The sequence below is a fragment of the Cibotium barometz genome, chromosome 40, assembly GCF_041138505.1.
Source record: "Cibotium barometz isolate CiBa-2024 chromosome 40, ASM4113850v1, whole genome shotgun sequence".
In the NCBI taxonomy this organism is placed as follows: Eukaryota; Viridiplantae; Streptophyta; class Polypodiopsida; order Cyatheales; family Cibotiaceae; genus Cibotium; species Cibotium barometz.
In genome coordinates this window covers 42,768,517-42,781,439 of record NC_141085.1, presented here as the reverse complement: position 1 = coordinate 42,781,439, position 12,923 = coordinate 42,768,517, and the positions used below count along the sequence as shown (strand labels likewise).

At 44.9% G+C, this 12,923-nt stretch overlaps 1 protein-coding gene across 2 annotated transcripts in view; it reads left to right on the top strand.

Moving 5' to 3' along the window:
• Positions 1-12,923, top strand: part of AARE (acylaminoacyl-peptidase-like protein) — a 72,156-nt gene that overhangs the window by 36,264 nt on the left and 22,969 nt on the right. For both annotated transcript variants that reach the window (XR_015262861.1, XM_086779624.1), the window contains exons 7-14: positions 3,503-3,641; positions 3,728-3,873; positions 11,295-11,377; positions 11,524-11,645; positions 11,732-11,804; positions 12,220-12,406; positions 12,495-12,555; positions 12,626-12,748. Coding sequence is in view for 1 of the 2 variants with exons in the window: in XM_086779624.1 (XP_086635750.1) it covers positions 3,503-3,641; positions 3,728-3,873; positions 11,295-11,377; positions 11,524-11,645; positions 11,732-11,804; positions 12,220-12,406; positions 12,495-12,555; positions 12,626-12,748 (934 nt within the window). In the remaining variant the exon portion in view is untranslated. The remainder of the gene's footprint in view (positions 1-3,502; positions 3,642-3,727; positions 3,874-11,294; positions 11,378-11,523; positions 11,646-11,731; positions 11,805-12,219; positions 12,407-12,494; positions 12,556-12,625; positions 12,749-12,923) is intronic.

Genomic DNA, 12,923 nt, shown 5'->3' with positions numbered 1-12,923 from the left:
GATTTATGGATATTTGGGACACAGTTGGCTCTTGTGCTGTGTCTGAGTTATTCTCAGAGTTGTTAACTTAAGATATGGCCAAAATTTGTTTCTTGATACAGTTGGCTCTTGTGCCCGTATCAGACTTCGGATCGTGGATTTGTATAAATGGCTTTGAATGCTTGGATTATGAAATATTATAAATTGGTAGTGCATCTACTTTATTAGAAGAATATTTCAGTGGTATCAAGCTTATACAGTTGCGCAAAATTGCTTTATAAGACGGAGGGGATGTCCCATTTGATCTCTTCACCAGTCTTGACTAGTGTTTCACACACTAAGCAGAGCCAAGGTGTGAATGGGGATTTTCCACAGAAGAAAGCTGGAGCATTAACTGGCAAAGTTTGGTCTGAAAGATGGCTTTTGAGCAAAAGCAGCATGGGATTTTTATCATTTAAAGTGACTTATAAGGTTTATAAGTCAGTGTGTTCACACATCATTAATGAAGGGCTGGACATATTATTATTTTGGGCATGGATAGGTGGACAAAAGGAGGCGCCTACATGAAACTTGGGAAGTAAGCATAAAAGTAGCTATTTTTGGACAGCCAAGCCACTTTTGGCCAAAAAGGAAAAGCACATCCAAATATAGAGTAGGTTGACTCTATTAAAGCTGAGTGGGGGCTTCTCTTTTGGATCATCAAGCGCATGCCTCTACTGGCCGACTGCAGCTTTCTCTCTCTTCTATCAGCGCTGGCTGTACAACTCCTCCTCTCTCCTTATGTTTTTGGGCTGGCTGCCTACAGTGCTGTGTTTTGCTGCTGTTTTCACTGATCACCTAAAGACTCGCTGACAGCAATGAGTATTCTCTCTTGTTTGATTGGATGCTACAGAGGAGCTAGCCGTAGAGTTCTCTCTCCTTTGTGCGCTGGCCGTATAGCAGAGAGAGCTGGCTGTACACAGCAGCCACACATGTGATTTGACATCTGGTGTTCGTCACTCACAGTTTTGGCCTTGTCATGGGCAGATTTGGGGCTGTTTTAGAGGAATCTAGGACAGTTTTGAGAGCTCTTCTGGGGCTGATTTGAGGCTCCGTTTTGGGGCTGTTTTTGACGCAGAGTTCGGGGCTGTTTTTGGCTCCATACCGGGCTGTTTTATGGACTGTTTATGAGCTGATTCATAGGACTGTTTTGAGACAGTTTTCGGATGGCTTTTGGTGCTGTGTTTTTATCTTGGCACTAGATAGATATCTGGGTAAGCGATTTTTTGATGGCAGATGCTTTGTGGAAAATCCGGTGCTGTATGCACCTGCACCTTGATTTCTTGTAAAAGCCTCTATCTCAATAAAGAAGTTCCTACAGGGGGCCCGCCGTTTCGGCTTAGTGCGGTGTTATTATTGTTTATGGTTCTTCCGCTGTGTTTCATGCTCTGTGTCTGGTATTTGAAGTGTTGGTCTATTGTTTCGGGTCCCCTATTTCGGTGATAAGATCTGCTGAGAGAGATGCACTACTAAAGGCTGAATGCTAAAGAAAGCTTTGGGCTGGGGATTGAAGCACAAGGTGATTTGGCTTAAAATGATGCATACAAAAGACAGAAGCCTTAGGCACACATGTTCTGCGCTTCTCTCTTCTGCTGAATTGGGTGAAGAATGAGATGATTTTAGCAACTGCTGGTTGGTGGCTTTATGCTGCTATCGGGCAAGTAAAAAAGCCCACGACTTGCTGAAAATGGTCATTTAATGACAACTGCCTTCACATGTGCGAAGCGCCTATCAATTTGCTGGCTGACTGTTGTTTAAATTGTGTCGACTGGCGCTCCAACACTTTCCAATGTTGTCGAATGGATGCCAGGCACCTTGTATGCCTTTCAGATGTGGCCTATGATGTCCAAAATTCCAAGGCTCCTAGGCTGACCTAGAGCCTTTTCATCCTTTTGCTAAGCCTCTTCTAAATGCTCCTATTTGCTTGCTAATACTAGGATGACTATATGCTTGACCGTTCTTCAATTGGGTTAAGTGACAGAGTCTAACACCTACCGTTTTAGAATGACCTACGTCGCTCATGCATGACATGTCCCTAGGGCCTGGACTAGGGATCGCATTGGGTTCATTGCGTACGACAAATGTTTCTAAAAGGTAACTATTGCTGTATAAGTATAGCACTGATGATGAGCTAGTGTGTCACACTGCACCTCAGAGCATGGGTGCATGTGACATCCCACCTCAATCTAAGCTGGCTGCCAGGTAATCTTGGTCGTGAAGAAAATGATGGCTGGACAAGTGATGGGCGGGTGCTGGCTGGCCAATGAGAGAGAAGCTGGTGTGAGATTTGCAGGGACAGCTTGGAGTGCTTTTTGCACAGCATCATTGTTTGTGAGAGATCATGGGATCTGGACAATGCACCCTGGCTGCCTCTCTGTGACAATACCTGCAAAGATTCTTGCCATCCTCTGCTTAAGGAACACCTGTGTATTGGGCGCACAGGGACAGGTGGAGGCTATTTGTGCATTCAACCTAAGGTTATTATGCTGTCCGACCTGTGCGCATGCGCATGCGCATTGGGCTAAATTTTTTGGGGCTGTTGGGGTTGCCCTGTCCATACCCAAGCCATGAGAAAGCGGGTTTACCAAATCAGCCCAGCTTGCCTGCATTCTTTGTGTGCTCATCCGTCCACTGCCCTGCATTCAGCCTGCTGCCCATGTGGCCTGTTTATTCCCACAGGTGTCCGGGCAGCTCGTCTCTGTGGATGCTGCCTGCCTGGATTGAGGCAAGTCACAGTTTGTCAGTTTGATGGTTTATCTATGAAGATATGCCTATCAAGGTTACATATCTTCATGCTTGAACTTGCACCTACTCTTGGGAGCTAATGACATGAGGGGTATGCCACAGCACATAGTCTATGCTATGCATACATGATGAAGTTGATGGTTTGAAGCTTTGTGAGTAGACTCTCATGGTGTCAAAGATTGCATTTAGTTTTGTTAGTTTGGGGTTTAATTTAAACTTTTCATTTGTATATACATATCCACACACCGAAAAGCATATTTACTGGTTTTACTATCCCCAGAATGTAGATTAATATAGGTTATACAAACCTTATTTTTTAAAACATCTTTGAAAATTTCTGTTTCTGTATGGCTACCCAACATGAAGGCTGGATATCCATTAAGCATGCTGGGTGGCCAGATATGTTGGGTGAGCTAATAGCAGGGTATGTGTGAACTTGCAGAGTTGTAATTTATATGTGACCAATTTTCGACCATTGCTTACTTCAACTGTAGCTTACGTCCTTTGGTCTCTTTGTCTCCAGAGTCCATTATTTTCTCTTTTCAAAGATTATGCGCGTCTCTCTTCTAGTCATTGAACATTAAGTAAACTAAGCAATCTATACATACATGCTCATAATTATGCGGGTATAATTTTATTCAATAGAAGGCATGGATTTTGGCCAATAATAATACATTTTTAAATCATTTAGGTAACATGTACCAGTGTGTTATCCTTATCTTGTTTGATTGCAATGCAGCCCCAATGGAAATTTTTTAATATTCTTGTCAGCCCAAGCAGCTGTCAAAAGTGGAGCACATAGTGGGACCAATTCCTTACATAGTATAGAATGGCCAATCCATGAGATGGGGGATTCAAATTTGACGATCAATGAAGTGGTAAGTGGAGGAAATGGAAAGTTTCACTTTTTGATAGTTGTCCCCATTGTGCAATGGATAATTGCTGTCTACCATGGTGTTATTAGGTTTCCATTGCACAACCAAAAGGGAGCTTTCCGGGTTTATATTGCCAAAGTTTAATTGCATCTCCATGGCTGTTGGATAAACAAACCCTTTTGCTTTCATCTCCTTGGTTTAGCACCCAAGTAATCTTGGCTATCAATGTTAAAAGGTCCGTAATGTTGATTTAATGTTTACGTTTGAATTTTGTTGTGCACCTTGTTACATAAGATTAATTTTTGAATAAAGTGATTCAGCTATGGACTTTCTTTCTTCATGACATCATAGGCATGGTCAATAATGTGTGTATATAGAGCATAGTTGCGAAGCATTTCTTGAAACATGTTTTGTAATTACATTTCATAAACATTTTGTATGGGGGGTGCAGGTCCCAAAAAAACGTAGATTTGGACCTGAAACATTAGGCACTCCCTGTAGAATGATAGAACACACACAAAGTGCATATTTTTCATACTTTAAAACATGTTAGAAGCCCACATTTAAAGTGCTCTGTGTTGCATGCTGCTCGCAAGTTGCTAGGTGTGCAGTGCCAAGGCCCAAGATTGAAGACACAGATTCATGACTCATTTGAACTTCAAACTTCAATGATCATTAACCAAGTGAATAGCCAAGTCATAAAATTCGTGAAGCTGATGCATGCCAATATATGGGTGCGTGTAGGAAAACTCATAGTGATAGTGTGAGGTGTGAACATGGGCTTATAAAGGACATTTTTAACCTTCTATATTGAAGGGGTTTTTCCCCTCTCGACCCAGTGTGAAAGGACACCTTATGGACAGCATTTTATTATTATGCCTTATACTTGTGGTTGTGTACACCGACCTTACCATGTTAATCGTGTTGCTTTCCCACCTCTCTCACTCTCTCTGCTATTTTCTGCTCCCATTTCTTGCACATTAGGGTTAAGCCTGACCCAAGAGTGGTATCAGAGCCCAAGGTTCATCTTGCCCGAATTTTTTCTTTCTATCCTCGTGATCCCATACCTCCCCGTACACCTTCGTGAGCCTGTACTTGTCCATACGATTGCACCATGTAAACCGCCATATAGGCCGCCACCTCTAGGCATCAACTCCGTATAGCCTGCACAATACTGGGCCGTAGGGTCCGTACTGCCACACCATCACTAATGTACTTGCTTCCGTATTGACAGCTGTTCCTACAAATGTACCCTTTGTACCGCTTGGACTTGCCCATAGATGCTGCACCACTTGTACCTATACATTTCAAGATTTGGGGGTTACATTTCAACATTTGGAGGTTTCTCCAAAATCAAAGCAAACTCATCAAATTGGTAACAAATAACTCATCACTCTACACATTTGTTATTTGCATGTATTTTGGCTAAGGTGCGCTACAAGCCAGAGCACACACATCGCAGGTGTGATTGTAGATTTGTAGTGATTTTTCCATTTGGGCATTTGCAAATGGCTCAAAATGCAAGGGATGTATTTGGAGTTTTGGCACAAGAGGACAAGCTTGATGGGAGCAATTACTCCCTGTGGAGCTTCATGATTAAGAATCTATTGGTGGCCAAGGGCTTGTGGGGTTTTTTGTGTGGGGATGACACCCGTCTAGACACTGCGCCTGCCACACCTCAATGAGGTGAAGGATGAGGTGCCTAGCAGGCTCAAGCTCAACCTGCAGCATCCTCACAAGAGCAAAGAAGATGCGATGCAAGAGATGCACATGCTATGTCTCTTATTGCTTTGTCGGTCAAGAGGTCGATAGTATCTCATATTTGGTCATGCAAGACGTCAAAGTATGCATGGGACAATTTGGAAGCCATGTTTTAGGCCATAAATGAAGCTAGGGTTGCTTACCTAAAAAGGAAACTTAATGGGTTGCGGGGATCTCTATATTGGATCTCTCGACAAAAGGTCCAAGATATTCGAGAGCAGTTGGAATATTGATAAAGTGATTCAAGATAGCCAACTTGTGTCGACCACTTTGGATTCTTTGCTAAAGGTATACTTGGCTTTCCACACGTTGCTTAACCTATCCATGAGGGGAAACCCTAACCCACTCACATTCCAAGAATTGGTGGGGCTTCTTTTGTAGGAAGGAAGAGCAGTCTAGGAAAAATATGTATGTTGGTAGGTGTGGCCACGACCAAGCTTTTGTGGCAAATAGCAAGGGCAAAGGCAAATTTGGTGGCTATCACCCTAGGGCTGAATCCGGACAGCCATCAAACAAAGACAAGGATGATGTAGGCAAGCCCAAGAAAGGAGCAAGTGCCACTATTGCAAGAAGCCATGGCATTACATTAATGAATGTAGAAAAATGATTGCCAAGGTGGCCACACCTTGGACAAGCTCTGGTCTACCGCCGATGGCCAACCACGTGCCCACTACCAAACTCATGTGTACTAGCAACCACAAAAAGAGGATGATCTTCTGAGGCCAAAAACTGTCCTAGAGCCTCTTCCAAAAATCTGAGAGAAAACGCAATCAGTGGCCCTAAGACTCCCAGCGTCATACTGCTGTCAGGATGTCCTCAACCTCGGGCATCTGGATCCTGCGGCCTAGCCGTGTGGTTTATACCAAGAACAGGGTACCCAGAGTGTCCTCCTCGTCAGTAGGATCAAGCCAAGTCCACTCCCCCGGGTCCCACTGAAGGCGGGGAGGAGCCAGCTATCCCAAATCCATAAATGCCAAAGTCTCTCCCTGGCCACCTTGGCCGGAGGGGGGTCAATGTGCCACTCATGTGCATGAAATCCGATCACCCTCACCCTTTGCAAGGTGCATCTAGTGAAGTCATCCAAGGGGGGCTCTGAGCTTTCTAATCTGCCATGGGGTCCAATTGAGAAAGTGAGCCTTTGCGGGGAGCTGCCTGAATGTAAGGCAATCTCCAAGGGATCTAGCACTAGGTAAACGGATTTGGGGGTTCTAGATGAGGGGCTGTCGAAGATGCTCCTCAGAGGCTACCGAAATCAACTGCTGGTGACAAATCTATCCTCAAAAGTTGGGCTAAAGTTGCGGGACTGCATCTTTGTGAAGTTCCATCTAGTGCTCTGTGGCCATGGGCTCCCCATGCTCGGAGTACGAGCTGAAATCGTGGCCCAAGTGGAAGTCCTTCGAAGGCTCACCGCCTGGGAGAAGTCCTCTAACAATCAACTTGCCTAGCAGGGCATGGCTCTGAATGACGGGGTCGATTATGCCTAGGCCCCCTATGTGTCGCAGCTAGATGATCACTCTCCAGGCCACCTTGGCCCTGGTTGGCCTCCCATTGTTGCCTACCCACAAACAATTGTGGATCAACCGTTGTATGTGTCCAATGCAGGCCGAGTAAGAAGTAATGTACCACATGGTGGCAAGAAGGATCTGGTTCGCCACCACCACTCGGCCGGCTAAGGAAAGCCTCACAAAACTCCAGTACAAAAGCTTCTTCCGAATGTTTAGAAGAAGCGGCGCTAGTTGCTGGTCTGGGGAGATAACGATGCCCATGTAGTATCCAAGATAGCGGATTGGAGTGCCCCTCGGGATCTATTGAAAAGCCTCCACTGGATGCCAAATCAGGGCGGGTGGAGTGTGTGAAAACTAGCCCAAAAAGGTGCCCATTATATTACCTAAAAAGCCTTTTTTCTGGTTGGTTTGTGTTGGCCGACTGCCGCACCATGCACTATATAAAGTGTCCATCATAATCAACACATCATCGTATATGATCAACCAACACAACCAGCGGCCGCCGGCTCCATCACTGCAACAGCCGCAGTCAACCAACACGTTGTGAGAGGTGCTCATGGCACAAAACAAATATGGAGGGTGCCAATAAATAATAAATATATGATGATGTTTAAAGGTCCAAGGTGGCAAGGACAGCATGGCGGTGGGGAGGATAAGAGAGGTGCTGGAAAGCCAAAATAGAAGGTGTATGGTCGAAGGAGAGAGACGGCACAAAGGTTCCAGAAGACGGCGAGGTGGCGATGGGAAAAAGGAGGTTTTGGGGACAATTGACGAAGGCAGACGGCAAAAAGGAGTCACGACAAGTGAAGCAATGAGTGAAGTAGAAGAAGTACCTACAATGAAGTAATCTATTTGCAGACAAGAGTTCATCTAGTTTTCAAAAGGAGCAGAAGAGATGTTCAGTGCAATCGAGGTGGATTTGGAAGAATCAAAGCAGAGAAGATGTTAGGATCTAGAGAATCATTTGGGAGCGGTGTACCTGATGGTTTCTATGAGGCTTCTCTGGTAGAGACGTGATTTTATCCAGAAGCCATGTTCAATTGTTGCTGTCGTAAGTAAGATGGGTGCTGAATTGGGTTTGTCTAGGGAAGGCATGCAGTCTGTGTTAGTGAGTTCACTGTAGCTTGAGTCTACAGGTGAAGAAATTACAAGTTTTCAGTGTGTTTGTTTGATGTTTTTTAACCCATTGTCTCAGGGCTATTGAGACAAAAGTTTTTTGTCTATTTGAAGCAGACATTGTGTTTGGGTACTTAGTTCTTTGCTTTGATGTTTTTGTTGTGAGAGTTGTTGTTTTCATTGAGTTTGAGGAGATAAAGCATCTGTGTGTGCTAGTCTGATGACTGTGACACTGCTTCTGTGTCAGAATCAGTTGAGAAAGGTATAGAGGCATTTGTGTATCAGCTGAGCTTCAGTATAGTCAGCTGATGGTGTAGATTGCTTGCTCTAGCTTGTTTGAGATCGGGGAAATTGATTGTGGGTCTCAGCTGACAGGTAGAATAGTTAGCTGACAGTAGTCTGATGGGATAGTGGGAAAAGAGTTTATCCAGAGTCAGCTAGGTGTAGCTAGTGTCAGCAGAGTGGTTATAAGGCCAGATCCTAGCTTGGTTTGAATGTCCGGTGGGTGTAGAGGTGTCAGCTGACCCAGAGGACAATATCTACATCAGCTAGGTCAGTTTAGCAAGCCTTAAAGAAGATAGACTGTTCGGAGGCAGCTGTGCATCAGTTGCTGTCAGCTGAGAGCCTGTAAAGTGATAAGCTATCAAGCTTGGAGGTGCCTGAGGTGTTGTGGATGTCAGAGGACACTTGAGGAAAGTTTCTATTTTAGTGAAGGTTTTTGAGTCAGAATTTTGCGTTAGATTTCTGAGGCAGAACTCAGTTTACTCCAGTTAGGTGGGGGGTCAGAAGGTGGTCAGCAAAGGATCCGGGTAGGTCCTGGGGATGTAGATGTGAGATCAGCTGACCTTGGAGGACGTTCTGAGAAGGGGAGGGTCTGTTTTGGACTGGGGTTATACATCAAGCTTTCGGAGGTAGAATCTGAGCAGTTCTGCATCAGCTCGAGATGATTTTAGTCAGCTGGTTGTGGGCTGAGGCTTTTGGTAAAAGATTTGAAGCCTTGAAGGTAAGGTCTGACGGTGAAGGACGGTTGGAGGTAGTGGTCAGGTTGGACAGAAAGGTGTAGAGGTACCCATTTGTGTCAGCCAGAGGTTTGGGGATTGAGCCTGAGCTAATAGCTGTCATTTGAGCAGGGATCCTAGAGAGACTCCAAGTTCTGATCCTTACACATTTTCTTCTTGTGTGTCTACTGGTGTTGTTATAGAGGCCATCACCCAGCTACCGGTGCTAAACACCTGTGCAACAGCCCGGTGATCATTGATCTTCGTCCTCATCAACCAGCCAGCACAGCATATACCAGCAGCCGTCGGCTCAGCGTATACATATCTTTAGCACAGCATACGAGCAGCCCGATGATCATTGATCTTCGTCATCAACCAGCCAGCGTAGCATACCAGCAACCTGGTGATCATTGAGCTTCGTCATCAACTATCCAGCGCAGCATACTAGCAGCTGTCGGCTCAACGTGTAGGCATGCATCCCTCTCTGGAAGCAAAGTCTGATAAGCTTGGAGAGGAAGGTCGAGATGCCAAAGGTGTAGAGGGTGAGTAGGTGTAAACAAGCTGATCGACTCCGAGTGTAAGACCTCGAATGGGGCTCTCCAATGAGTAAGCAGTCCCATCCTCCGTGTGGCCTAGATCTGAGTAAGGAAAATCAACATCTGGTGACAAAGGCTCAGAATCATGGATAGACGATCCACGTTGTGTGCTCTCGAGGTCTTCAATCCCTTTTCTCACGATAGCTCTGATACCATGTGAGAGCAAAAGGACGAAAGGACCAGATGTGCGAGAGATCAGAGCAAATCAACACAGCATGAAAAGGATGAATGAGTGTATGAATAATGATGAATGTAATCCAGTACAAGGGTCCCTCTAATGTGAGGTGACTCTTAAGTAGTAGACCGGCGAAGGAGTAAAGACGAAGTCGAAGCAAAAGGCTCGGTCGGTGACAAAGGCTCACATCAAGGACAGTGGTGGCACTCCGTGAGGATGCAGAGATTGTAAAACACAGAACTGCTGAGGAGGATGATGAAGCAAGGTGCTGCGCTGATCACCAGGCTGCTAGATGCATTGATGAAGGTTCAAGCGGCTGCGTCAGTGCGTAGGTGGTGAGCGCTGAAGATGTGTCAGTGTGCCAGTAGTGGACCCTAGTATCCGGCCTCATGTGGAGAGCTCTGCTGCACAGTCTAGCCGACAGCTTGAACTTCGGTTTGGGACATTCTCTTAGGGAGGATAGGTACCACCATGGTCGTCCGGAGATCCATCATCAGCAACTCAGCCAGAGACTGTGCTAGGTTCGTATGGTACCTTTGAGTGCTTATGTGCCGAACACTACCTAGGTGTCTTCTTCTGCAGCACAGGTTCACCATATGGTATCAACTACTATCCTCGATCCCTGGAGTAATGTGAACCCGAATACAGGAGGGTCTAGGAGTAGAGTACGCTCCCAGACTACTGGTGTGTAAGGAGGTAACCCTATTTTCTCTTCTGGTTCGCATTCTATTCCTGCTCCTAATGTGTTTTGGAATACTGCACAACCACAAGCACAAAACCCTCCCACCCAACCCATGCTTCTTCCTACTGGCGTTGGCATGCATCCATCACAGGCCGCACTGCCACAGGGACCTGCGTATGGGTTTTACCCACCACGGGGATCTTTCGGCACTATGCCCACCAGCACTGTCTTGAGTTCCTTCCTTGTGTTCACGAGGCCTTCGTGGAGTTGGGTTCTGAGGTCTTCAACCTCTGAAAGTAGGGCTGATTTCCCCCTCCTCCTTTTTAAGATCCTGAATTGCTTCCGTGAATTTCTGGGCCTCTTCTTTATGCTCTTGGGAGGCTTTTCTGAGAGCTGAAATCTCTCGCTCAAGGGTTTCCACCTGCTTGCCATGTTGTTCCCTCATCTTTGCCATCTCCTCTCGGAGCTCAGCTGTCTCTTTTTCCGGTTGGTCATCCCGGAACACCAAGATGTCCTTGATGGCCTTTAGCACATCTCTGGTAAGAGTTCCCTGGCTGTTGGGTTCTGAACTCGTGTTTGCTTGGGTGTCCAGCTTGTCCATCGCTTTCTTTAAATCTCCCTGTAATCTGTGCCATTCGTTGGACCGAGTCATGATCATGTGTGTCCTTCGTCTGCGCGATGCATGAAGTCGAGAGGGGGAGGCCTTTCACATTCTGCAGCTTGAAGAGAATCACACACACACACACATACACACACAGAGAGAGAGAGAGAGAGAGAGAGAGAGAGAGAGAGAGAGAGAGAGTACTTACTTTTTCATATGCAGTGGGGAGGTCTCTAGAGTTAGTCCTTTAGATGATAACTCATCTTGGAATCTTCTATCTATTCATGGTGATTACATTTTGGCAGGTATTTGTTGTTCTACAGGGTGTGTTGGGTGCATTATTTAGCCTCATTACAGATCTTGGAGTAGGTTGTTGATATTTTGTAGAAGTTGGAATGGCATGCATTGTAATAATCATATTTTTGAACTGATTATGAGACTTGCATGTCAGCTCAAAGCAGCTTTGGAAAACCTCACAGCTTGAAGCTGGGAGTTTGCAGCTCATCAAATGCTTCTATTAGGACATGGGATTGGTTTGATATATGCAGTCCCCACTTGCAGTTCCCAGACAAGGTTTCCATGTGCCGCTGAATTTTTATGCTAAGTCTCTTACCTTTTGATTCTACTGGAGTGTATGATTAATATGACAATTATAGCAGGTTGATGCAATCTTATCTTCAATTGTGTATGACATCATAAATATTCCTATATCGAATGAACATGCATTGGAAGGTACACCTTTTGTTTCTGAAGTCCATTGTCCTAATGCTAAAAAGTACTGGTTCAATTATTAGACACTTAGTACTAATTGAGTATAAGTGAGTTACTGTTGGATGAGCTAGTGTAAACTGACCTTAAAATTAAGAACACTCACCTATTATCTACGTAAATGAGGATAAAGATCATGAACAGTATTATAAAGAAGTTGGAGACTTTGGGAATAAGGATCTGGTTTAGGTCTTTGCTCAAGCTGAGCATTGGGAAGGTGTGTTATGGTGGTTGGTTGAAGAAGCTTACTGAAGCTCAAACTTATAACCATGTAGTAGGCTTTATAAAATAGGTGTATTTTGTTCCCTGGGTGATAGCTCACAGAGTTTGGTTCTTGCATGGTCCCATATAGTAAGAGAACAATTTCTGTGTATTCTAGGTATGGAGCAACGCTATGAAGCAATATTTGTCTCCTCGAAGGCAACTGAAATCGATCAAGCACACACAAAGCTCCCTTTAGTGGTAGTTGTACACGGAGGTCCACACTCTGTCTATACTACGAGCTTCTCTAGAGAAGTCAGTTTTCTTACTGGACTGGGTCTAAATCTACTGCTGGTTAACTATAGGTAATGCTCATCTCAAAAAGTTGTTGACAGCATCTTGGAAAAACTGCAGTTCATGCAAGGCATCTCGTTAAAATTTGTGCTCGTGCAGAGGCTCCCTTGGCTTTGGGGAAGAAACATTGCTATCTCTTCCTGGCAAGGCGGGTCATCAGGTGAGGTTTCAAGCTAATGAAAGGGAAACTATGTTTGGAAACATTTGATCGATGTAAATTATGCTTACAGGATGTGACGGATGTGCTTAGAGCTCTAGATCATGTTATTGCCAAAGGTCTGGCTGATCCTCATAAGGTTGCAGTTCTAGGCGGATCACATGGGGGCTTCCTTGCGACACATTTGATTGGGCAGGTAGAGTCTTGAACATTTTGGTTCTTAGAATTGCCATGACCACACATTGACACATGTTGAATGATCAATACAAGTTACCATGAAGTCTGTTTGAACAACTCAAGTTTTTTAGATGTTTTTAAATGGATATAGATGTTTTTAAAGGGACAGGGATAAGACCTTTTAAATTTCTTAG